This window comes from Electrona antarctica (genome assembly GCF_951216825.1).
Source record: "Electrona antarctica genome assembly, chromosome: 19".
In the NCBI taxonomy this organism is placed as follows: Eukaryota; Metazoa; Chordata; class Actinopteri; order Myctophiformes; family Myctophidae; genus Electrona; species Electrona antarctica.
The window spans coordinates 3,134,819-3,162,062 of record NC_136800.1 but is presented as its reverse complement, the minus strand read 5'-3'; the positions used below and the strand labels follow the sequence as shown (position 1 = coordinate 3,162,062).

Below are 27,244 nucleotides of genomic sequence, written 5' to 3'. Positions count from 1 at the left end.
CTGTGCTATGCTGCTGCTGAGCATACCAACCAACAAAACGTTACAGTCTACTGTGCTATATTGATTGATTGATTTTTTGATTGAAATATTTATTAACAGTTTGCAGAATTACAGTACATTTCAAGCACAACTCAATACAAAGACTGTTAACTGTGAGTGGACGACCCAATAAAGCATTACACTTGTTTACAAGAGGGTCCACCTTGTTCAAATCATCAAAACATTTAGAGACGTACAAATAGACACTTCTATATAGCTAAAATATATTCAGGGGGTTCAGATTTTACGGGGGCCAGTTTCGAATTGCAGTAGGTGCCCTTTGAGCACGGTTTTGAAGGAGTCAAGGGATTCGCATGTCTTAATGACTGTTGGTAGGGCGTTCCACATTTTGGTGGATTAGGAGTGAAAATAATTTAGTCCCTTGTTTGTGCCGAATCTGGGTTGCACATGGTTTGTTGCACTCCCTCTGGTGTTGTGGGTGTGGACTTCGTTAACATTAAGGAAGTATTTAGACAGGTACATGGGTATCTTGGTGGTGTATCGAATCTTGTGGACCAGACCCATTGCAAGATGCTGTACTCTGTCGTCGACCCTAAGCCATTCCAGCCTGTCAAAGTGGGCAGGGGTGAGGTGTGTTCGGGGGGTGAGGCCAAGTAGGAGCCTGACCAGTTTGTTTTGGGAAGTCTGGAGCCTTGTTTTAAGGGCCTTTGAGGTGCTGTGGTACCAAGAGGTGCATGCATAGTCAAAGAAACCTTGTACGAGGGCTCCTGTTTCAAGGTGTTTTTGTTGACCAGTGAGGAGATCCTGTAAAATAATCTTGTTCTTTGGTTGACTTTTTTTATTATGTTGGTGGCCATTTTATCACCGGAAAGATTAGCCTCTAGGATGGAACCTAGGTAGGTAATTTCATCTTTTCGTGTGATAATATTGTCACCCACTCTAACCAAGAAGCCATCAATCTGCCTTGCTGAGATTACTATTTGATCCAAAGAGAATGGATTCAGTTTTTCCCAGGTGTAAAGACAGTTTGTTATCAGCGAGCCAGGTGCAGATTCTACCGAGTCATATAGGATGATGACGGTTGGGTTCGGCAAATTTGAAAATAAAATGGTCCATCTGTGACAGTGTTACATAACACCCCAGGTGACCTCACGGAGCAATACCACCAGAAACCGCTAGATGGCAATATTGACAAATTCTGTAACGTTATGACTTGACGTTGGAATGTAAACAAATTAACGACGTGTCAGTGTTTACGTTACGTGCGATATAATAATTCCAGCTAAACGACAGTGTTTATACATAAAGTAGTAAAGCTGTTTGTGTTGTTTTCAGTTATAATGATCCTTATGTTGTCAAATAATGTCAATGCAATGCAGCAGATTGTTTACCTGGCTATTTCTGCTGACGTCAGAGCGCCGCGCTCAACACACATTTTGACGTGTTGCCAACGGCAACGCTTTTTTGTGTATGCCGAGCGCGGATCGCCATTGGTCGACGGCCGGCCGACAGCTTTAAACCCGCTTGAAGCATGGTTCCAGCTTCAGTCATCATCAGTAGCCTACACTGAGGACAGAGCATACAGAACAGAACAGAACCAGATATCTGTTTACATTTGTGTCTTCTTTTGAAGTAAACTTTCAATGTCTCAACTCTCAACACCAACCATGATGCATCCAGCAGCTGCTTCTGCAGCAGCAGCTGGGGACAAGGTCTTGGAAAACGACACAAGACATCTAATCAGCAGTTTCCTAACGGACTTTGCAGGTGTGATGCATATACCAAGCAGACATCAAAGCAAAGCTCATTCAACAATGAAACGAGTTGTGGAGGACCTCTTTGAAAAACATCATTACCTCTACAATGGCATGATCAATAACAGACTCGGGTTGGATGAACGAGATGACATGGGTTTCGTGGGTCAAGTAACGAAGGTCATCTTCAGCGATGGCACCACAAACTGGGGTCGCATTGCCAGCCTTGTGGCCTTCGGAGCAGTTGTGTGTCGACACCTGATCGAGGAGGAGGACAGGGACCCTTCTGTTGTTGGAATGGTGGGCCAGGAAATCTCCACATACCTCCTCGACGACCAACGGGAATGGCTGGTGCAGAACAATGCATGGGATGGTTTTGTGGAGTTCTTTCGGGTATCGGATCCAGAGTCCACGACGAGGAGCGAGCTGCTGATGGCAGTAGCTGGTTTTGCTGGGATCGGGCTGACCTTGGGCCTGTTGATCAGGTGTATTGGACGCAATACACTGTTCACTAATTAATTAAATAATTTCCATGAATAAATAAGTTTTAGAGCGCTGCTCTGCTGACGTCAGAGCGCCACACGCTTTGCTCAACACAAATTTTGAAAGCATTGCCAACACAACGACGATCGAGGAACGCACTGCTGATTGATGGCAGTAGCTGGGTTTGCTGGGATCGGGCTATCCTGTTGATCGGGTGAATGTGTTGGACTCGAGACTGATCACCAAAATAAAAAAATTAATTGCCTTGAATAAATAAATACAATTGTTTAGAAGTGCAATATGGTGGAAATAGCACTTAGGTTTGTGCAGTTTGCATCATCCAACTTAACCTTTATGTATAGGCTACAAAAACATATTTTATTTTTCTAAATGCACAATTTTGTCTATGCACTGTAATTGTTCTAAAGTTGTAGGCATGCATGTTCTAGGTCTGAATTCCTGCACTGTACATATTTTAGTTTCCTAATAAATCTATGAAAAATGCAAAATGTGTATGTAATTATTTCAAAGTTGTAGGCCATCTTCTAGGCCTAGGTATTTCTATGTGGATAAATGCACCATTTATAATTTTACCATTTAATTCCACACAGGCTTGTTTGTGCCCATTTAAGCCCAAACCACACCACAAAACCGTTTTAAGGTCAACCACACCAATGTCCAATGCAACTCACCTTAGTTAGTTTGTTGCAAGGAGTTGCAACTGGTGTGGTTTGGGCTTAAGACCTGAGGCAGATTCTAATGTCTTTAACTAAATCGCCTGGTTTTATGAAAAACGTATGTTTCTATGAAAAGGTTTTCACTGATAAGTGGTGCTCAAAACCTTTTCATGTCAAGGATCCCTAAAATGATATGCATTTGTCCGCTGACCCCCATCTCATTTCTTTTTGTTCCAAGGACACCCAGAAGCTCTACAGAAGACACAGGCCATTGTTAGTTACACTGATTAATTGCATTTTATTGACAACATTTATACCAGCATAAAGATGTCCATGATAATAAGGCCACTTATTATCATGTGGGCATGGCCGTTTTAAGCCCAATGAATTTTTTTTGCAAAACTAATGCTTGGAATGGATTCAGCATCATGAAAACCCCCTAGTTTGACACATCACATGCTAGATAAAGCATGATGAAATTGTGAATTTTGCCTTCTATGGGTTGTTATTGGTATGGTCACATATTATGCCAATTACGAAAATTGCCCAACATTTGAAAGTTAGCATCCGGCAGTTTCTACATGCTGGGGACCCATACTAAACATTTCTAACATGAAACTTGGTGTACTCAACATGTCCGGGTTCACTTTTTGGCTACAGGCTACAAATTATGCATGCTCTCTTGTTAATTGCATAGTTAATTGTCACTGTCAGGTGGAAACCTTGTATGTCCAAAACGGTTACTTTCATAATAATAATAACTAAAGTCGCAATTTTGAAAAATTGCAAAGTGTGGTTGCCGCAGTCACTTACATATAGGCCTGGCCTACACCTCCCTAATTTGAAAATTTCTATAATGCTTGAATAGTTTGGTCTTCTGCCCCTGCAAGGGAATTCATGTCTTTATAAACGATTGTAAAACATAGATTGGTTACGTAACCAACAGCCAATTAGCTACTACAAACATTATGCAAAGCTCGGCCAATCACAGCGGAAGTTAGGTAGTTTACTCTGGAAAAAGGAAAATAATAAAGTGTGACAATAACTATAGTCTGTTTGCCCTTTAGGCAACCACACTAATAATATCTGGGATTTATATAGTGCGTTTCTAAGTACTCAGACGCTTTGCATGTGTGGGGGCCAGGGGAGAGAACAGAGAAAACGACAACGTTATTAGATGGAGAATGAGTAAAAGATGCGTAAAGAGGGTATTCGGCTCGGTAACCTAAGGGTTGAATCACTGCTTTTTGCAGATGATGTGGTCCTGATGGCACCATCGGACCTTCAGCTCTCACTGGATCGGTTCACAGCCGAGTGTACGGTTACTGGGATGAGGATCAGCGTCTCCAAATCTTAGGCCATGGTTCTCAGCAGGAAACCGGTGGATTGTGCAGTCCGGGTAGGGAATGAGGCATTACCCCAGGTGAAGGAGTTCAAGTATCTCGGGGTCTTGTTCACAAGGGAGGGGAGGACGGAGAAGGAGATCAGCCGGAGAATCGGAGCGGCAGGGGCGGTATTGCAGTCGCTGTACCGCACTGTTGTGACGAAAAGAGAGTTGAGCCAGAAGGCAAAGCTCTCTGTCTACCGAGCAATCTTCGTTCCTACTCTCACCTATGGTCATGAAGTGTGGGTCATGACCGAAAGAATAAGGTCGCGAATACAAGCGGCCGAAATTAGTTTTCTTCAACGGGTGGCTGGCATCTCCCTTAGAGATAGGGTGAGAAGTTCAGTCACACGAGAGAGACTCGGAGTAGAACCACTGCTCCTTCGCCTGGAAAGGAGCCAGCTGAGGTGGTTTGGGCATCTGGTTCGGGCGCCTCCCAATAGGGAGGTTCTCGACGCACGGCCCACTGGGAGGAGACCCCGGGGCAGACCAAGGCGCAGTTGGAGGCGCATCGACTCACTGGCCTGGGAACGTCTCGGAATCCCCCAGGAGGAAGTCACTAATGTTGCTCTGGAGAGGGAAGTCTAGAGCACTCTGGTGGAGCTGTTGCCCCCGCGACCCGACTACGGATAAGCGGTTGAAGATGGATGGATGGATGGATGGATGGATGGATGGATGGATGGATGAGTAAAAGATAATTAAAAGCAATAAAACACTAAAAGTAAAAAGTTGCAATCAAGTCAACTCGGAAAGGCTAGTCTAAACAGGTGGGTTTTCAGGGTGTAGGGAGGGAGGGGGAGTCTGTTTTTCCAGTGGAAATCACTTTAGCACTAGTCTTGTGAACGCTTTTCATTGGTTCAATATTTCTAAAACCTGAGGCTTCCACTTTCCACTTTTAAAACAGCAAAATAAATAAATAGCAAAAATAGCAATCCCAAGCTGTGACAAGATGTGTCAATAACATTTTTAATAACTATGCAGTTCTATAGCACCATCTGGTGGAGGTTCTGGTAATGGTTGTGCTCTGGCATAATAAAATAAAAAAAGTTGCTGTGTCACAGAAAAATAAGATACAGCAAGTAATCTTCCTCCTCATAGCCTACGAGGAAGATTAGTCATAGGTATAGTAGTATGGTAACCAAGGGACAGCACTCACTATGTTAGATGAGTGTCCTTCTTTTCAAGGGGCTCCGCTAAAACAGTGGTTCCCAAACTTTTTCATATCAAGGACCCCCAAATTGATACTAAATAGCCTGCGGACCCCCATTTGAAAAGATATGCCAGGGACCCCAATAAGATTTTTACGGCTCTAGCAGTGACCCCCCATTGAGTAGCATTTCTATCTCTGGGACCCCCAATTTATATTGTAAGATCAATGCTAATTTAACTCTGAGAGCGTACAAATGGAACCAAATAGGCCCCTTAGGGTCCATTTGGACCCGTTGGACCCGTTAGGGTCCATTTGGTTCCATTTGTACGCTCAGAGTTCCAAATTATCATTTAGCTAGGTCCCCCCTGGAACTCCCTCAAGTACCCCTGGGGGTCCCCGGACCCCACTTTGGGAACCACTGCGCTAAAATGAAAATCTTTGAGTGTCTCACATCCCTCCCTTAAACTCGTCTCTGAAACACATGGCCCAAATTCAGGTCTCAGTCTTTTAAACTCACATGAATGGTGAACTTTGACATCAATGAGTGAATACATATTGCAACAGCCTTTACTTAGACTTAGAGCATGGTCTCAACTGTCGTTATTTATCGGCCACATGGCTTTTAGTTTTTAGTTAGTCGTTTTTGCAGTACAAAATTCCAAGGTAAAGTTCTGAATGCTCTACGCTGTAACACTCAATGCAAGTTGTTCCTTCTAAACAAACGTTGCCTGTAATTTATTAGGTATGTATAACTCAATGTTCTATTCCCATTATTATTATTTTTTACATTTTGTACCCATTTGAAGATGGCATACAAGTTTTTCTTTCACTATGTTGGGACCCTTGTTTGGCCTTCTCGCCTTTTGTATGTGAGCAAAAGGCTTTTTATAGGTATGTATGATGCCTCAGTAGATGAATCGCTCATATACGAATAACAACAAGAATACAAAATAAAAATAAGATCTGCAACAGAAGAAAAACATGATTTTTTTCTTTACTTTTATTACCTATAGGGAGCTACATTGTCTGAAGAAAGCCAAACAAAAATGTGTTTTACTCTTGTGTACACAAGATGTAACAATAAAATGCATTTACTGACCCTCGCCACTGTGGTTGTGCTCATTTCACTGCTTCCTACGTCGACAATCGGCTCCAGTCTTCTTCTTGACATTGAATGCAAGGTTCATGACAGCTCTGTGTCAGTATATCTTTGACGATCGATCAGGCCTATTACTGTGATGATGCTGGAGCTGTGTGTGGTCATGTGTGTACTGTAAACACAGTGAGTTTAACTCACTGTACAAGGGTGTCGAGGAGAGGGCCCAGCATGCAGCCCTGAAAGGCCCTCCTTGTATTGAGCGCGACAACAGCTTGGAAGAGGTTAAGCCAGCTGGTCAGTGTGTGCTCCGAGGATGTAGCCTGGTGATGCCTTCAGGTGCTGCAAGCCTGTTTTGTTCACCCACTTTAAAAGGCTCTGTGTGACCTGGGCCGTGGCTCAGCGGTCCAGGCACCTTGGCCGGTAGTCCGAGTCTGGCAGTGTGCCGCGGGCTCGACTCCCGATCCCGACGGCTTTTACTGCATGTAACTCCCTCATCTCTCTCCCCCATTTCCTGTCAGCCTACTGTCTGTCCCTCTATAAAAAATATAAAATAAAAAAACATTTAAAAGGCTCTGTGCACGTTAGGCTCTGAGAAGTTTGGTGGTGGGTTGGCCTCCACAGGTAGGGCTCTCTCTGGTGATTTGGGGCCGTTTACTGTCCACCAGGGGGAGGGAGGTGCATGGAGGGCCTCTCTATGCAGCTCATGAATCTCCCTCTGAAGTCCATTATTGTCTGTAATCCCTGCCACACATTCCTCACCTCATTATAGTATACTGTTATGTTGATTTGACCTTCGATCCCCTCTATTCTTGTACTCCTGCTTGGCCCCTTGGTTCTTTGAAGGTCAGAGTGGGATTTTAAATAATCCGCCATAGTCCCGGTCGGAGCTATAGGAGTGTAGGTAGAGTGTATCACACACACACAAAAAGAGAATACCAGCACTCACAGAACGGTCCTTTAAGGCACTTTGTTATTTTATCCACAGTTTCTGGTTGGATATATCCAAATTGTCTTTGTAGAAACAGTGTACAATGCCGTTTCTACATGGAAACTGAGTTTTCAGAGATCAGATTTGATTTTGAACCACATTCCTAGGTGGTTCAAAATGCAATTCTGACACTAAATGTGTGTCTTAGAAAGTGAAGCCTGATTTATACTTCATCATATGACGGTGTCGCTCGCCAAAAATGGCTGATCTACAAGCTCACAATGTACAGGTTAGCAATGTCTGAATACACAATCTGATCTGATCACTTAGACCAGTGGTGCCCAAAAGGTAGATTGTGATCTACCAGTAGACCAGTAAAACTTCCTACCTATTCCATTTCTCCATTTCAAGTGCATTTGTCTTATACTGTATGTAACGCCAGCACCGCTATTCCATATTTAAACTATTTTCAGCAATGGTATCATATTATTTTTTTGGTAGGTAGATCTTGTTGAGCCAGTCATTTTGAAAGTAGCTCTCAAGTCAAAAAAGTGTGGGCACGCCTGTCTTACAGAAGTGCTTAACAGTAATCACTACAATCTTAAAATTAATCCCAAAAACAGAGTGTTGGGAAATTAAAGTAGGAGTAGGTCTTTCCGTTTTTCGTAATGGACTAAATTAGAGAATATCTGGGACAAAATACTTTTCACAACCACCATATTGCTATGAAATGGCAGGATAAACAAACATTGGTGAAACTAATCAAGGCTCCATTGCAATTTAGTGTAGCAGAGCCTTTCCAGTGAACCAACCAACATGCACAATAGCAGCATCCTGATGTTTTACCTGAATTGAAAACAAGTTCAACCTTAATTATTAGTATAAAAGCTTGCTAGTTTTTTTTCCTCCATGCCCCTCTGATGATATCACTTGCCACTTCAGATCTTGCCTATGGTTCCATGGCATCACATAGAATAGATGATGCCATGGAACCTGTGATTAGGCAAGACCTGAAGAATAGATTACATTCTACCCCATGGGTCATGCAACAGGCGGCCCCTAAGGGACCCCAGAGGTGTGATAGGAGTTCAGTGGTGCTGCCTTTATTTTTTTTGTAATACGATGTGAAAAGATTTATTATTTTCTTATTTTTGCTTGTTTGTTTTACTAAAACAATGCAATGGGGAATGCTTCCATCATGCTAGTCTCCACACAGACAGATGAGTCGACAATCAGCCAAAAAAAAATATGGTGAGCTAGCTTTGAAAGCCTCTGAAAGTTACATTCATGCTTTCTAAAAAACAAAATCTTTTAAGATTCTTCCACCTATAGTTTTGTCGCCTACGTATAGTACTAGTACGTACCTGCTTTTAATAGTAACTGGGTGTGTGGAAGGCTTTCACTAAAAAAAAAACATATGCATAATATCTGTTAAATAAATAAAAAACTTTGACCCAACATCAGAAAGGGGATTATTTGTGCATATTCTGCAGATTGATCTCTAAAGAACAGGATGGATACATTACCACATTATGTGAACTAGCTTATAGGATGATAAATATTAAATGATGTAAATATACATCTTTAATTATATATTATATATTGATGAGAAGAAGCTGCCTGCAGGCTGCAGCAAATCACAATCATCTTCTAGCCTGGTTCGTATACTGTATGTCTATGGGTTCTACTACACTACACACTGCAGCCTACATTAACCACACCCCTCCTCATGTTGCAGCAAAACACAACAGGCTTTTTAGTTCATTTTCCCAGAATACATTGAGCAAAAAGTACAGTGACGACAGTATGTTGTGATGGAAATTTTGACTCTTTTGGGGGATGTGTGCGCTTTGAAACTAAAGTGTGTGTGTGGGGGGGGGGTGCAAGGCTGAATAGATGGGTGTTGATGGTTGTTTTGAAGGATGAGAAGGGGTCTTTGATATTGGGGAGCACATGTAAATGACCCAACACCTCAGGGGCTCTGCATGGAGATTTCCAGGTGTCAACCTCCACACGTCACCTCACCAGACCTGAGGCAGTGGGAGCCTGGGAGGGGACAGGGGGCATGGTGGAGGTCTGGAGGGGGTCTGAAAGGAAAGGTAGAGGGGGGAGATCACTTTCAGTCTCAGTCTCAGAGCAGAATGCAAGGTTGAATGTTGTAGTTTAGGGCCTTGCAGAGAGGACACTGTTGGCGAGTGATTCTTTCTTTGACCAGGGAGCCAGTTAACTGAGTGAAGGACTTGGAGGACTGGTGTGCTGTGTGGAATTGTGCATCAGTGGTCTCTGGAGCGGATGCAGGTGAGCAAGACACTTTTTTAGCAAATAAATAAACCTTTTATAAGTTGTGTTTTTGACCGAACCGGGGCATAAATTGGGTATGGTGTGGAACTGAATTAGTCAAGATCATAGATATATCTATGGTCAAGATGCCCAAAGAACAGGGGGATTCAGGAATGTAATTTGTTATCGGCCAAGAATCTAATGGTAGTGAGAGAATTAAGTAGCATACATCCAAATGTAGCTTAATTATAAGCCAGGTTAAATTATTTATTCGGGAGTGTTGGAGGAGTAGTTGCAGACGGCGTTGCAACCATTCAGTGAACAGCAATAGTAAGTGAACCAATCGTTCGTGGGTCGCACATCACCAGACGACAACAACAAAACAGACTGGCTAGTGAGACAGTCAGTTAGCTTCGTTAGCCAGCCTGCTAAAATAAACATCAGCTGTTGACCGTTGGTAGATCGTGTGCACAACAACAATCGGGAGGAACATCTTTAGCCTTAATGTCATGTCGTAAATGGGTATTTTAGTTGGCAGCAGTGTGGTCAGATTGTGAGATTATTTTAGTAATAAGTAAGAAGAAAAATACAGCTGGCCACGGTTGCTGGCTGGCTATAATTTCAGACTCGTCTAATCTAGCTAACGATAGCTAGCATCGCCTGCTCTATGTATGCCAAGCTACAGTGTAGCACTAGCTAGCTGCTTTCTAGCTAGCTTGCTAGCATCGCCGAGTCAAAGGTGGAGCCTCAGCCCGACCAGGGGGAGATCATGCATGCGAGTAAACAAAGAAAGGTAAGACCATGACAGAGCCGTTCATTTTATTTGAGACATTAATGGCGAGACCGCGTCGGCACATGGACAGCCGTTATGTCACGATCAGGTCCCGTTGGAGCATTCTGCTGGTCATGTTTCATCTGTCAAATGGTCGACGTTGTTGTCTGATGCCATATAACGTTAGCCTGGTAGCTAATATTAGCTGGACAGACAGCAGCACTTTAGACTGGGTGTCATTGACCAGCTTGATCATGCCAACAGCTGCTGCTGGCCTTTTGCATCGCCCCCAGTCAAGTCAACCCCCAATTTGACCATGTCAATGACACAATTCCCCCAGCTGAGAATGTGTCGTTTTTTATGTTTTATCTCTAATCTAATCCAAACCCCCGAGCGCCATAGCGCTGTTATGATCAATGAGGCCGTTTTGTGGTAACCACTTAAACCTGGCGTCCCACAATGCATTCAAAGCATTTTCAGAATCTTACATAGTTTTTCCTAAATGTACTGAATAGCAGATCTACGACAAGCACACACCGCGTCGCGCATCTGATCTTGGGTATCGGATAGCAGAAGTATACGAATAGGGGCTTAATACGTGGGTAAGTAATAAGTTATAACGTAGCAGTGCTAGCGCCCTTGTGTTGTTGCCTTACTAAGTGGCAGCTGTGAAATGAGTTTATTTCGTGGTTTCGCCATACAGTTAGGTGGCTAGCCCAGTGTTCAATGTTTTACTAGGCCTCTTGGGAGTTGGGAAAGACTGCTCGGGGGGAAATCATCACACTAGGTGGCTAAGGTGGTCGTGGTGGAAACAGTTTCGTTTGAATTGCTGACGCATTGGCTGACACATGTGTAATCCATGTCATTTTGTTATTTTTTTCTTTCTAAGTATTCTAGTCACCACTAACTAACGTTAATTATGGTGAACACTTCATAGTAGCCAGCCCAGTAACCTTAACCAAGCACATGGTGACTCAGCTCATCAGCCATGTAACCTCAACACCGGTTCACGACTCATTTTCCAATAACAGACCTCCTTGGACGTATGATCCTTCCACCTGTATATACCAGGTTTATGTGCAAAATCGGACAATAGCAGAGTTCAGAGACTTGATGCTTAACATCACCCCTTATTGTTCCTTATTTCATAAACGGCAGAAAGCTGCCATTCAGTAATCTAATAGCCCAAAATGCACGAGTGTCCATGACAACAAGGAACGCAACAGGAGCGACCGACCATTACTCTTAATTGTTGTCAGACTGTAAATGTTCTGCATTTCTGTAGCTGTAGCACCTTTTACATTCACACCGAAGAATAGGTCAGACATTTTTTTTATTCAGAAAGGTTGATTTTTCAGACTTTCAATATGGCCTGAATTATTTTTGAAATATTCGCCAGCAAGTATTTAGTATTTTCATATTGTTTATTCTAGTTATGGGAATTATCAATTCATTAATTGATACGTTTTGATAACCTTATCGATCGATTAACCGGTTAGTTGATATTAAGCAACGTTGTTTTTATATCCGAGAATTTCCCTCAATGTCTAACATACAAATCTACATTGGTTATATACAGAAGGTGGGGGAACTTTATTTAACCGGCCTACCTGTGCGTTCCTCGACCGCAGACAGCTTTCACAGAAAACCAAATGAACCGCAGAATTTTGTATTAACCCACCCACGACGATTCTACGAAATGCCTTGACAGTTTTCTGAAAAACCCTATGTTTCTACAGTATATCAGTCGTTCTCAAACTATTTCATGTCAAGGACCCCTAGAATTATATGTATTTGGCCGCCGACCCCCATCTGAAAAGATTTGAGTTCAAAAGGTTTTCTCTGTAACTAAAAAACATTGAAAGATTTGCACCACATTTTCACGATTTTTCAAAAATAGCAGACCTACAAGTTCATAGCGTGGCACTCGGTGCCGCGCTATGAGCTTGTATAACATAATGCTTTAAACACCAAAAGGGGTTCCCGCCCCAAAATGGGTTAATTATTAAGCATTACGTTTAATTGATTCATTTCTTAATGGCGATTAATAGATTTCTGTTGACATACTGTAGGCTTAAAGGAACTATTAACATAACACAGGTGTGTGAAGACCTTTTTATAATAACCCAACCAACATAATAATGGGAATCCAAAGCAAAATAGAAAAACTGCAATTACCATTTTGTCCACTGTCTTTTTGTGTTGTTACAGGGTGGCTTTCAATGACTAAATGATCAAGTTAAGGACGAGTGAAGATCTCTGGAGGATTCAACATGAAGTTGTATGTGTTCCAGGTCAACAATGGCATCACGCTAACATTTGACACAGAACTTGCTGTGCAAACGTAAGGCAGTCAAATATTTGTGTATTTTTGTCTTGACTATTAACAAATAAATGCAGCATAACAATCTTATTTGATTCATCCAAGCTTGAATGATGAGTTGGCTAATCTGAAAATGTTTTAACTCTTATTTCTTTTTAGTGTGCTAGACCTTAAACATGCCATCCAGGTCAAATATAAGATTGCGACCCAACATCAAGTCCTGGTTGTCAATGGAGGGGAGTGCATGGCTGCAGAGAGGCGTGTCTGCAGCTACAGTGCTGGCACTGTAAGTTTTGCCATATGATTGTTCCTCTGTTGAACCACACCACTAACCATAATATTTTGTTGGAAAAAGATTCTGGAGCACATGGTAATCTTAGTTTTTAGGCAAGGTAACAAAACAAATAGTAGTATTCCTAGTAGAAGTGTGTGTGTGACTTTTCATCCAGATAATTAGGTAGGTTGAAGCACCTGCAAGTAAGGATATTGTATTGTGTGCTGGAAGAAGCATGTTATATTCAAAAGTATTTTCTTTGTTTGATTTCTAGGACACAAACCCCATATTCCTATTTAACAAAGAGATGATCTTGTCTGATCGAGCGCCAACGATCCCTAAAACCACCTTCTCCATTGAGAACGAGATGGAGCTTAAAGTGGAAGAGTCTCTGATGATGCCAGCGGTCTTTCACACGGTTGCCTCACGAACACAACTTGCTGTGGTAATTGCATACACCTTGATAAAGCTATCTGTCTCACATTTGAGAGACATACTGTATGCTTAAAACAGTTTAAGTGCCAGGGACATTAAGACGAGCTGAATCTAACTAACTATATTCTTTTTTTTTTACTTTTTTTTTTTTTTTTTTTAATCCATGTTTTTGAAAATTCCTCTAATCTGGTGTGCAGGTGATGGCATGCACATGACATGCACAATAGAATTACATTTTCTTTCTTTTATTTATAATGGGAAAAGTGGCACCCAGGACCAAAACTGGTGTCCACCCCCTGGCATGTTGGTGGTCTGGCATGTTTAGTATTGACATACTATTGACATTACAGTTGACTTTTCTAAGCATAACAGTTTAATTTTCAGGGAAGCCTTTGGATTCCATTAATTTCAGTACAGTAAAAATCAGTTTCTGTACAATATATGGCCAGAAAATTTATTGACAGCAGCGTGGTAAAATAGAAAGGCATTCTTTTGAGATGAAGTCAATACTTTATTATTTCTGTTGAAATGGTGACTAAATGGCTGGATGCATTCTCAAAACGAGTAATAAAGGGTGGTTGTTAAGCTTGTTTTCACATTTTGTCTCTCTCCAGGAAATGTTTGAAGTTGCCAAGAAACTTTGCTCTTTCTGTGAGCGTTTGGTTCATGACGAACACCTCCAACACCAAGGCTGGGCTGCTATTATGGCTAACCTGGATGACTGCACCCTGTCTTATCAAAAGCTGCTCTGGAAATTTGACACCAAATACACACACTATCAACAGGACTTTGAGGAAATTAAATTCAAACTCACAAAGTAAGTGATGTCTTTCAGAATACAATATTTTGAATTTGGTTTGGTCATTCAAGATTTCAACCTTTTTTTTCTTCTTTTTTTTTCAAATTTTATTTGCAACCACAATCACTGCATTCTAAGCACGCTAACTTAACCGGAAGAGAAAGGCAGATTGCAATCCCCTCTGATGATACCACTGGTAGGCAGGTTTCTGAGCTGTCCGCAGCTCTCAGTACAGTCCTTGTAAGCTGCATGGTTGACAAGTAAAAACGCAACACCAGCAACCATGGACGCTGATTATAGCTGAAACGCTTATTTTCGTTCCAGCATGAAGACTATTCTGTAACTCACCTTTCAGTCCTGATATTGTCACTGTACACACAGGTGCATGGCATGTTGTAATTATTCCATGAGCAAAGACCGCAAAGAGGGGGAATTAACATGGGTGGTTCTTGGATAGTCGGACAGACTGATAAACTGGAGTTGTACACACAGTATGGCGGTTAACTGCCGCCAATCACCATCTATTGTGTACACACACACACACAGTCGCACACATGAGTACACACAAGCTGCTGGGCAAAACACTAGCACGAGCAGGCAACGGATATTGGTAGCGCCACAGCGACTGCTATACTAAATGTTTGGCAATATGTTTTATTTCCGCAAATCAGCCTGCAGGCTTCATTAGACCATTTTGGGCGGGAACCCCTTTTGGTGTTAGCATTATGTTATGCTTTAGCTATTGAAAAATATCAGATCTACAAGCTCGTAGCGCGCCACCGAGTGGCGCGCTACGAGCTTGTAGGTCTGCTATTTTTGAAAAATCGAAGAACGACTGACATAACTTTTTCAGAAAAGTGGCACCTTCGCAAGCCTGATGTGGCCTTCGGCCACCAGTGTTTACACCACTGTGTGTGGAGGTTTCCACTGATGTCTTTTCTTCTGTGGTTGCAGGCTAGGGACAGCAGTCTCCGTCATGGCCAAGATACCTTTGCTAGAATGCTTGACACGACACAGTTACAAGGAGAGCGTGGAGAAATCCGGCTCAACCCCAGACAAGGACTCTGAGTCGGACGAACAGAAATCCACCGACTCTGTGCTCTGCGCCGCCGACACACAGAAGACCACCAAGTTACCCGCATCTTTTTCCGCACCGGGGGAAGCTGCATCCCTACCAACCGAAGGCCAGGAAACAAATGAGATGACCGACAGTGGCGGGCTACGGGCCGCCCTACAGGAGGACGACACCCCTGAGTTTGTGAACCCACCCTCCTTCAACGTCACACTGCTAGATTGGATCAATGTTCAAGACAGGCCCAATGACGTGGAATCAGTCGTGAGGAAGTGCTTTGACTCCATCAACAGGGTGAGTTGGTTCTGTGTCACACAGGCAAGAACCTTAGAGTATATATGAATAGAGACGGCACCCAGAGGCGAAATGGACATAGTGGCCGAATCTGGTATTGCAGCTCGAGCCAGCGCTGGTCCGTTGACTATCATTGCACACGTTCATGTTATTGGGCCCATGAACACGTGAACGCTATGTTTCATACGTGGCCAGCGCGTTCATGTTATTGGGGCAATCCATCCCAGAATGCACTCTGTTCCTACCCGGAAGGAGGAGTGAAATCGCCTCATGCGCTTTTGTGCAACTTAATGCAAGTGGATGGGAGGAAGAATCTAGTGCCGTCTCTATTAATATATATACTCTAAGGCAGGGGTTCTCAACGTTTTTGGCCGGGGACCCCCGGAAATGCTTTGGCAATGTCTCGGGACCCCCGCCCCGCCCCCTCCCGACCCCCAATATAAATTGACTGCTACAATAACCTTAAACCATTTTGGACGGGAACCTCTTTTGGTGTTTTAAGCATTGTTATAATTTAGCTATTGAAAAATAGCAGATCTACAAGCTCATAGCGCGCCACCGAGTGGCGCGCTACGAGCTTGTAGGTCTGCTATTTTTGAAAAATCGTGAAAATAAAATTTTAAAAAACCCCTTTTTTTTTTTCTTTTTTTTTTAAATAATTTGGGGACCCCCTAAATAATTTGGCGACCCCCCCGAGGGGTCGTGACCCACGGGTTGAGAACCCCTGCTCTAAGGCAAGAACGCATAGAGCGCCATTAGAGCACTCAAGCTGTCCTCATAGAACTAGATTTACAATATGCGTATTCCTTGTCATTTTTTGTCATTGTGACTTAATTCAACGTTGTATGGAAACGTCATGCTCTTTTTCATTTCAGCTTGACCCACGGATCATTCAGCCGTTCCTCGCAGACTGTCGAGACACGATTGCCAAACTAGATAATCAAAACATGAAGGCCATCAAGGGGCTCGAGGACAGGCTGTACGCTCTAGACCAAATGATTGCAAGCTGTAAGAAGTTGGTCAACGAACAGAAAGAACTTGCTCAGGTAAGCCTAGTCTTAAGTACATTTGGTCAAGCTTTGTTGAATCTGTGTGCTGTATATGTCTTCATCCGTTGCTTCTGTAATCTTTGAGTGAACTGGAAGTAGTCAATTTACTCGTATTGTGTGCTTAGACAGGTGTCAAATTGAGCAACATTGCAAAAACACAGATTCTGCCAATTTATAGAACATAAGTTCAGGACAAATCAAATACTTTTTACTTGATCAATTAAAAACTTAACCAAACAGACTTTGGGTGAAAGTAACTCAAGGCTTTTAGATCTGCCCTTTTCGGTTAGCTCAGAGCATTTAGCAGATTTTAAATCATTCACACATAAGCAACCAACCAATCAAACTATTGACAATAAACCTAACATGATATGATTCTTAACTCACCACTGACCAACAATTGGAGTGAGTAGGACTCGGAGTATGATCAGAGTAGGAGGTCAGCCCAGGCGGTGGCGTAACCGTCTGGGCACCCGACTGGTAATCCAGTCGCAGTGTGCCGCGGGTTCGACTCCCGAGCCCGACACGGCCTTTACTGCATGTCTTCCCCCATCTCTCTCCCGTTTCCTGTCAGCCTACTGTCTGTCCCTTCAAAAACCAATAAAAGGCGTAAGCCGCAAAAAAAATATCGTCAACCAGCTGCAGAGCATGTTGACAGCAAACGTTTCAAACAGGGAGTGGAACTCCAGGAAGTGATGTCACCTTTATACTGATCACATGATTGATGATTGACAGGTTACCACAGGGGTGGGCGATATGGTGATAAATATCGTCGAGACGATGCAATGTCTCCACGATATGTGCCTTTTTAGAGATATCTTATTGTGATACAGTGAATGCACATTTTCTGATTTGCAGTTCTATACCTTAATTTATACTATTTTGGTCTATAATCTCTGTTACTCCTTTTTTTTTAAATTTTTGTGGTGTTGGTGTTTGCACGGTTAAGTAACTTGAAAGAGAACCATGAAAACCGCATGAAAAATATTGTGATAATATCGTGATTCGTCATACTGTTTGAAAAAGATATTGTGATATATTGTATAGTTACCATGTTTGGTACCTGGGTTACAAGAGTCCTGGTACTTTTCGTCACCTACTTTTGTTTCGCCTTCTGGGTTAATTTCTGTCGTCATTGTTACTGTCATTACACAGACATTGGTGACGTATCGATTTCTGCTTTACTAGCGCCTTTATCCAAGGCGCTTTACATAGATTGTGCATCAATTCACCCATTCATACACCGATGGCGGCGGAAACCATGCAAGGCACCAACCAGCACATCAGGAGCAATTAGGGGTTCAGGGTCTTGCTTCACACTAACTCTGGGGGAGCCCACAGGGTTCGAACTGGCTGGCAACCTTGCGGTTACCATCCGGCCACTCTACCCCTGAGCCACCGCCGCCGCCCGAATATGTCCTATTCAAAAATGTACTTGAATATAGCCTTTTCACATTCCCAAAAATAAGTACCAGTACTTGTTTGTTCAGCCCCACTATACTAGCAGCAGGTTTCTTAACCCATTTTGGGCGGGAACCCCTTTTGGTGTTAGCATTATGTTATGCTTTAGCTATTGAAAAATAGCAGATCTACAAGCTCATAGCGCGCCACCGAGTGGCGCGCTACGAGCTTGTAGGTCTGCTATTTTTTTTTAAATTGTGAAAATATTTATTTCAGAAAACTGGAGGATTTAGAAGATCTTTTTTTAAATTTCGAGGTCAGGCCTGAATGGGTTAAAAAGGCAATGTTTGTTGATCGGTCCATCCATTGACCTGCATTTGAGTCTCCTACCGGAAACGCCGCCGGTCGTCAAATTATCGGCGTAGGAACGCGACAAAGACAAAAATCTACTTGAATTCAACTCGGGGTCCATGGCGTGTGTTGTTATTGTTGTTGTTTTTTTCCCACAGTTTTGTTTATTGAAGATTTCAGGATATACAGTAAATCGGATAACACAACAATGTATGTGACACACCCATACGGAACACACCAAAAAGATGATGATATGTATATATAAATGTCATATAACCACATCATGCAAAATAGTGTGGTAGGCAGCATGAAATAAATTGTATATGTAATGTCTATACCAGTGGTGTCAAACTGGTGATACGTGGGCATTTTGCGGCCCGCGGAGCCGCCCAATGCGGCCCACCGGCCATTTATATAAAAAAAAATACACTACCAGGGAAGTGACATGGCGTGTGTTAATTGATACAAAATAAGTAATGTTTGGCGTGAAATATTCCTCAAGTACCCAAAAGGCATCACAAAAACTGCTGGCTGGATTGACCTCGAATTTCATGCTCCCTCAAGTATGATGATTTTTGGTGCCGCCATGGCCTTTCCTCGTGTACCAAGCCTGTCTACTTGGTGCCGCCATGGCCTTTCCTCGTGTACCAAGCCTGTCTACTTGGTGCCGCCATGGCCTTTCCTCGTGTACCAAGCCTGTCTACTTGGTGCCGCCATGGCCTTTCCTCGTGTACCAAGCCTGTCTACTTGGTGCCGCCATGGCCTTTCCTCGTGTACCAAGCCTGTCTACTTGGTGCCGCCATGGCCTTTCCTCGTGTACCAAGCCTGTCTACTTGGTGACGCCATGGCCTTTCCTCGTGTACCAAGCCTGTCTACTTGGTGCCGCCATGGCCTTTCCTCGTGTACCAAGCCTGTCTACTTGGTGCCGCCATGGCCTTTCCTCGTGTACCAAGCCTGTCTACTTGGTGCCGCCATGGCCTTTCCTCGTGTACCAAGCCTGTCTACTTGGTGCCGCCATGGCCTTTCCTCGTGTACCAAGCCTGTCTACTTGGTGCCGCCATGGCCTTTCCTCGTGTACCAAGCCTGTCTACTTGGTGCCGCCATGGCCTTTCCTCGTGTACCAAGCCTGTCTACTTGGTGCCGCCATGGCCTTTCCTCGTGTACCAAGCCTGTCTACTTGGTGCCGCCATGGCCTTTCCTCGTGTACCAAGTCTGTCTACTTGGTGACACCATGGCCTTTCCTCGTGTACCAAGCCTGTCTACTTGGTGACGCCATGGCCTTTCCTCGTGTACCAAGCCTGTCTACTTGGTGACTCCATGGCCTTTCCTCGTGTACCAAGCCTGTCTACTTGGTGACGCCATGGCCTTTCCTCGTGTACCAAGCCTGTCTACTTGGTGACGCCATGGCCTTTCCTCGTGTACCAAGCCTGTCTACTTGCACAGAAAGTGAATGGAATCTATTTCTCATTGCATGGAGCACAGAAGCAACGATGTTGAAACCATATTCTACCAAAGTTCATCTAGCCGTAACCCTGTAAAACCCGGATTGATTTCTACTTGCAAAAAAACGATTTCAACCTTACTACTACTTTTTACTACTAGGACTTATCAGAGGAAATTATGTAAAAAAAAATTATGCACATTTAAAATAATTATTAAATTAATAATTTAATAATTGACATTTGGGGATATCTTTCACAATAATGAATAAAACATGTTCTAGACATTCTAATGATCACAACAAAAACATATATTAGTTAGTTTACTTACTTTTATTAGGGTCAAAGGTCATTGGTTAACAATTGTCCAGAGATTTTTAATTTGTGTGAATTTCAGCCTCTGTGGGGGGTATCAATGATGACGTTTAGGTGAAAAAATAACATTAAAAAAAAAATGTTTAATTAATTAAAATATGTTGTAGTATTGCAACGCTGGGTGTTACAGGGTTAAACAGTTTTCGGCTTATAATAAATAAATAAAAGTGCCTATTTTATTGGGTTCTAACAATCGTGTGTCTCTCTCTCTCTCTCTCTTTATTAGGGATTTTTGGCTAATCAGAAGCGTGCCGAGAACCTGAAGGATACGTCCGTTCTGCCTGACTTGTGTCTGAGTCACGCCAACCAGCTTATGATCATGTTGACCAACCACAGGAAGCTGCTGGACATCAAACAAAAGTGCACCACTGCCAAACAAGAACTCGCAAACAACCTTCAAGTCCGTCTCAAGTAAGAGCTTCAGCCATTTTATTTCCCTCTTCTTTGCATTGCAAAAAAATCAACCTTTTTACTTCACAACCATACTCATGCAAATGAATCTGAACCTAGAAGATAAAATGCAGGCCATGCAAACAAGGTTGAAGAATCAAACTTAGCCCATTTTGGGGCGGGAACTTCTTTTGGTGTTTTAAGCATTATGTTATACTTTAGCTATTGAAAAATAGCAGATCTACAAGCTCATAGCGCGGCACCGAGTGCTGCGCTACAAGCTTGTAGGTCTGCTATTTTTGAAAAATCTTGAAAATGTGGCGCAAACCGTTGAATATATTCTTTCAGAACAAATGTTTTTAACTCAAATCTTTGCTTCTGAGGGGTCCCTGGAACTATATATTTTCAGATGGTGGTCGGCGAATGGGTTACGCAAACTTAACTAAGTTTATTTGTTTGATTGGGTTACTTTTAGATGGTGCTGCTATGTAATGCTCCACGCAGACCAGGACGGGGAGAAGCTCCAGGCTCTGCTCAGGCTGCTAACGGAGCTGATGGAGAGGGTGAGGGTGGTGGAGGCCCTCAGCACTGTACCCCAGATGTACTGTCTGGCGGTGGTGGAGGTCGTCAGGAGGAAGATGTTCATACGCCACTATAGAGCGGTCAGTTGCAAATGCTTTTTTACTGGTGACAGAAACTGTGTCTGCATAAAGGCTCATTCATAGTCTGGATTTTCGGTGGTGAGGTGACCACTGGAGCTGAGATAAGTCAAATAACGTTGAGCGGTGGTGAGTAAAAAACAGAGAGAAGGGCTGGGGCGGTGGTTTGCTCTTCACCGCGGCTCAGTGACGTCATGTCGTAGCTCGGTGGTCACCTCGCCACCGAAAATCCAGACTATGAATAACGCTTCACAGTCTCGAGATAAATTATATGAATTATCTTTGAAAACACGTGAACATAACTTCCTATTTCTTCCTCTCTTGAAATGTTTTCATTTGAAACAATAAGGCAGTGCAAAAAGCGTGTAAGAGAGGACCACAATGGAAACAAGTCCCGGACTTTATTGAGTTTGTTATTACTTTTCTAATATATTAACCCATTTTGGGCTGGAACCCCTTTTGGTGTTTTAAACATTATGTTATAATTTAGCTATTGAAAAATAGCAGATCTACAAGCTCATAGCGCTACGAGCTTGTAGGTTTGCTATTTTTGAAAAATCGTGAAAATATTTATTTCAGAAAACTTTGAGGTCAGGCCTAAATGGTTTAAACTAAACGGCGATAAACCTCTTGTGCTACTCGACAACAGTCAAAAGTGCAGTCAGGACCAAGATAATATTCTGTGAAATGTAACCTTTATTTGTACTGTTTTTTTCAGTGGGCCTGTGCTCTTGTGAAGGACGGGAAACGCCTCTATGAGGCTGAGAAGTACAAAAGGGAAACATTTGGGAAACTCTTCAGTAAGTCTATTTGAATTGCTCTTAACGTGATATTCGGCATGTAGAGTCCTTGTAAAACACTACACAGTGTGATTCCAACCTTGGACCCTGACGTCTCACAACACATTTATTCATTCCCTTGCTTCTTTTCTTTCAGGGAAATCTTTCCTCCGAAATCGCCTGTTTAGAGGACTTGATTCATGGCCACCAACGTCATTTTGCGTAAGGACTAACCCATGCTCTTTGAACAACTAGGAATTTCAACTATGTTTTTTGAGTGGTGCAACCACTCCAAGGAACAGCAATGTCCGTGTCCGTGTGACACCTATGTGACTCGTGTTAACCTATGTTTGTGTGTGACTCATGTGTGACTCATGAGTACCAGTAGGGGCGCTGTCGTGCCAGAAACAGAGAGAGAGAAATAGTGCTGCACTGTTGCCTGCTAATGAGAGAGAGAGAGAGGGGGGGGGGGGGGGGGGGGGGGTGTAAGGGGGGGAGTTGCACCACTCAGTTCACACGGGTGTGATTTTTTTGTTACATTTTAACGAGTCCTGTTTTCCTCCGCTTTTCAACCGTCTCTCCCACTGTTCTACAGACTCGAAAGCCCAGAAGATTTGACTACGAGCTTCCAGACATTTCGGTTGATGACCTGCAGTACCTGAAGTCTTGTTGTCCCACAGAGGTGCAGCCTTTCCTCATGTAAGTTCATTTTGATAGCACATTTTGAATAAAACAAAAACAACCGTTTTTGGCACGTTTTATCAATCTGAAATGTTTTACTTTTAGTCTAGTTTTAGTTGACTAAAATATTATTATTAAGATTTTAGTCAACTAAATCGACGGTTGACTTGGTCGACTAAAATGTATTTTGGCAGGCCATGATGGCGTCCGTAGTGCCTGATTTATACTTGGCTGTGTATCGGCTATTTTCAGAGCGTGACACGTGTGCTCAACCACGCATACCGTAAATGTTATGCTTGGTTGTGCGCACGTGTCATTTTATGCTATAAAATGACTTGCGTTAGTTCTAGTGGATCCCTCCCTGCATATGTCACCCCCTTAACGTTTTACGTCTACTTTTTCTTTGACGAAATTGACAATGTTTAGTCATCATAGCTTTGTTTTTATTTAGTCCAACAAACACTTTTCGTCGGTTGCAGTCGACGAAATTAAATGAACTTGAAATTGGGCGATCTCGGTGTGTTTGTATTTAGAAAGCAAATGGAAAATCTAAATCTGTAAAAAACTGCATTTCTGGATTTTAATGACGTTTTAAAATGACCAGATAACCACAAATGCATAGACAATGTATTAACCCATTTAGACCTGAGGACGCATGTGTGTCATATTATAGCTTTAAACCCATTTTGGGCGGGAACCCCTTTTGGTGTTTTAACTAAGCATTATGTTATACTTTAGCTATTGAAAAATAGCAGACCTACAAGCTCATAGCGCGCCACCGAGTGGCGCGCTATGAACTTGTAGGTCTGCTATTTTTGAAAAATCGTAAAAATGCGGCACAAATCTTTGAATATATATTCTTTCAGAGCGAACGTTTTTTTTATTTCGACGTCAGGCCTGAATGGGTTAAACCTCTGGAAATGATTTCTCATTTAGGACTTTTTGTGTGCATGATGTGATGTTGTTTTCTAATACATTGTGTTTCACAGGATTAAAGTGCCTGGGTTGAATTTTGCCCCCAGGGTTCCCACAATGTGTGACTTTGAGCCTCTGAACCAGCATGTGGAGATGCTTCACCACCTGGTCCAAGCAGCGCAGAGTGTGGACGAGATGTCTCAAACTATCACCGACCTACTAAGCGAACAAAGGGTAAAGATCCTCTTAACCCATTTTTAGGCCTGACGTCGGATGTTTCTGTATCAGTGGTGCTCAATATTTCATGTCGAGGACCCCAAAAATTACATGTAATATGCCCGGGACCCCCCCCCCCCCCCCAGAAGCAAAGATTTGAGTTAAAATGTTCACTCTTTAACAATATATATTCAAAGATTTGAGGCACATTTTCACGATTTTTCAAAAATAGCAGACCTACAAGCTCGTAGCGCGGCACTCGGTGCCGCGCTACGAGCTTTTAGATCTGCTATTTTTCAATAGCTAAAGTATAACATAATGCTTTAAACACCAAAAGGGGTTCCCGGCGCCCGCCCAGAATGCGTTAACCCATTTAGGACTGAGACCAGATTCTACAAAAATGTCTCCTAAATCATGACGGTTTTCTGAAAAACCCTGTTTCTATATCAGTGTTGGCCGCCGACCCCCATCTGAAAATATGTTGTTCCCTGAAGCAAAGAGGAGTTAAAAAAAAAGTTTGCTGTGAAAGAATATCTGTTCAAAGATTTGCACACATTTTCAAACACTTTTCAAAGATAGCAGATCTACAAGCTCATAGCGCGGCACCGAGTGCCACGCTATGAGCTTGTAAAATCTGCTATTTTTCAAACTAACGGGTTAATTTGCATTACTACACACTAGGGCTGGCCCCAAGGGTGTTAATTTGTTATATTGATGTTCGAATTTTAATTAAAAGGTTTGTGCGGTCGTTAAAAAAAAACAACAAAAAAAAATCATTCATTCATTTTTCTCGTTCCATATTTTCCTCCGTTCCTTTCAGAGATCCACACCGCGATCCGAAAGCACGCCCGGATCGACCACCCCTACCTCCTCCAAAACCCCCTCCTCGCTCAGCCTGTTGGGCCTCACAGGGCTCACCTGTCAGCCCCTACTGGTTCCCGTCCCCGCCGCCACGTTGGAAGACCTGTCCCCCGACAGCATCGACGCACAAACCTTTGACTTTGAGACCATCGGCCACCCGAACATGGAGCATGTCCTTCAGCAGGGCTCCCTCGATCTGACGTCGTCTCTGGCGGAGAGCCCCGAGTCCGACTTCATGTCCGCCGTCAACGAGTTTGTGATCGAAGAGCACCTGACCTCTCCCAACCCCATCAGTGACCCCACCAGCCCCGAAATGATGGTGGAGTCGCTGTACTCCTCGGTCATCAACGCCATCGACAACAAGCGCATCCAGGACAACACCACGCTGCAGAGGCAGAACTCCGAGATGGCCTCCCTGAAGCTGACCATCGAGAAATACAGATTTGCCGCGGAGGAGTCGAGGACCAACTTGAGCAGCGTCAAAGACGACATCTGCCACTTCCGAGGTCTGGTGCTAAAAGAACAACGGGACTTTGGCTTCACCCTCAAGAACGTGACCGCCGAGGTGCGCAGCGCCGTGGACGACATCCGTAAGAGGCACGAGTCGGACGCGAGGGAGCGGCACGAAGCCGAGCTTCTCTCCCTCCGGCAGGAGCTTGAGAAGCAGGTCCAGAGCCTGACGGAGGAGAACCAAGTCAACCAAAACATCGTCAAAGACGTCCAGCGGGCCATGCTGGAGCTGGAGGGGCTCCTGGAGCGCAAAGAGAAGGAGCTCGTTCAGCTGGAGAGCGAGAAGGAACGTTGGGCGGAGGCGGAGAGCGGCCAAAAAGAGTGGATTCTAGACCTGGAGCGGAGGACGGGTGAGCAAGCGGAAGAGGTCAAGACTCTGACCGTCTCCAGAGACTCTTTGGTCAGCCAGCTGGAGAACATGCACTTTGAGATCGAGCGTGGCCAGCAGAGGCTCCGGCAGGAGATGGAGGGGGCCGAGCAGACCCGCTTGAAGGAGTCTGAGGACAGAATGACGCAGCGACACGAGACCCGACTGAAGGCCGTTTCCAGGGACAACCAGGAGGCCCTGGAACGCCTCGCTGCGGAGAGCACGGTCAAGTTGAGCGAGGTGGACCGTCGTAACGTCGCCGCCTTAGGAGAGAAGGAGAGTCAGATCAAGGACCTGGAGGCTCGTACGTCCGAGCTGGCCGACCTGCGCTGCAAACTGGAGGTGGAGCTGGCCCTCAAAGAGTCGGAGACCGAGGAGGCGAGGCTGCTGTTCGAGGACACCAAAGAGCAGCTGGCGGAGGGCGTGAAGACCCAGGTGGAGGCTCAGACCGAAGCCCTCGGCAACGAGGTGGCGCGCCTCGACCGACAGCTGCAGGTCGAAAACGAGGAGCACGAACGCGGCCTGGCGGAGCTGAGGGCTCTCATGCGGCTCGAGAAGGACAACTGCATCTCGGAGCTCGTGGACCGCCACGAGAAGGAGAGCGCCTCCTTGCGCGGCGAGCTCTCCTCCCTGCAGCAGCGAGCCCTGCGCGCCGAGAAGGAACACGGCGAACGGCGACAGGAACTCCAGCGAGACCTGGACCAGCAAGTGGCCATTCTGCACCGAGAAAAGGACGAGCAGCTGACGAGCTTCCAGCAGCAGGAGCAAGACTCGAGGACTGTTATCTGCAACCTGCAGGCAGAGAACGACCTGCTCTCTGAAAGATTGGAGCAGGAGAGACGAGTAGAGCGAGGTTTAGAGAAGGAAGAGGCCTTGGAGGTTGTGTCACCAGATGCCTTTAAAGAATTAGAGCGACAGAAGGAGGAGACGGAGAAGAGACTGTTGGACATAATTGGACAACTTGAAAATGAGCTTCATGGGAGAAAGTCCTCAAAGGGGTGAGTAAACTCATGACGTGCCGAGTTAGGCATGCCGTTATTCATGGCAAAGAATGTTCAGTTCAACCCTTGTTTGTTCCGTCTTTACTCTCACAGCCTAAAACCTGTTTTTTAACCTTTTTGGTAGGAAAATGGTACCCGACTGAAAACGTTCAGACTAAAAGCTGTCTCACACCAGTGTAATGGAGAAATGCATCACATGCAAAGTTTCTGCATAGAAAAGCATACACACCGAGTCCAAAAATCAAAACACATGGAGTTAATTTGGACCCTCCTTTTTGTTGGTGGGCCTGCAGGCAGCGTTCACAGTGGTGTACTGTCTAAGTGAAAGGAGCAGTCGCCCCTTTTCAACCTTTCAACTCCCTATAATTGGTCCTCAATAATGCTTGAAAATGGGTGAAAGTGGTCCTTGTGTTCATTAACTTATCCCATTTTGGGCGGGAACCCCTTTTGTTGTTTTAACTAAGCATTATGTTAAACTTTAGCTATTGAAAAATAGCAGATCTACAAGCTCATAGCGCGCCACCTG

The 27,244-nt window shown here is 43.9% G+C and overlaps 2 protein-coding genes across 2 annotated transcripts in view; both read left to right on the top strand.

Annotated features, from left to right (window-relative positions):
* Positions 1–1,670: 1,670 nt before the first annotated feature.
* LOC306943781 (induced myeloid leukemia cell differentiation protein Mcl-1 homolog) lies at positions 1,671–2,273 on the top strand (the record flags this gene model as incomplete). The annotated part of the gene is made up of 1 exon (XM_079530309.1): positions 1,671–2,273. The coding sequence occupies one exon, from the start codon at positions 1,671–1,673 to the stop codon at positions 2,271–2,273; it is 603 nt and encodes a 200-aa protein (XP_079386435.1).
* Positions 2,274–10,150: 7,877 nt separating this feature from the next.
* The window catches only part of rb1cc1 (RB1-inducible coiled-coil 1), a 33,005-nt gene continuing 15,911 nt past the window's right edge, over positions 10,151–27,244 (top strand). Inside the window, exons 1-14 of the mRNA XM_079530308.1 lie at positions 10,151–10,548; positions 12,739–12,871; positions 13,010–13,136; positions 13,399–13,569; positions 14,174–14,376; positions 15,313–15,724; positions 16,600–16,770; positions 20,566–20,750; positions 21,205–21,391; positions 22,107–22,188; positions 22,325–22,389; positions 22,763–22,866; positions 23,838–23,997; positions 24,800–26,715. Of these exons, the coding sequence (XP_079386434.1) occupies positions 12,801–12,871; positions 13,010–13,136; positions 13,399–13,569; positions 14,174–14,376; positions 15,313–15,724; positions 16,600–16,770; positions 20,566–20,750; positions 21,205–21,391; positions 22,107–22,188; positions 22,325–22,389; positions 22,763–22,866; positions 23,838–23,997; positions 24,800–26,715 (3,854 nt within the window). The 5' untranslated portion in view covers positions 10,151–10,548; positions 12,739–12,800. The remainder of the gene's footprint in view (positions 10,549–12,738; positions 12,872–13,009; positions 13,137–13,398; positions 13,570–14,173; positions 14,377–15,312; positions 15,725–16,599; positions 16,771–20,565; positions 20,751–21,204; positions 21,392–22,106; positions 22,189–22,324; positions 22,390–22,762; positions 22,867–23,837; positions 23,998–24,799; positions 26,716–27,244) is intronic.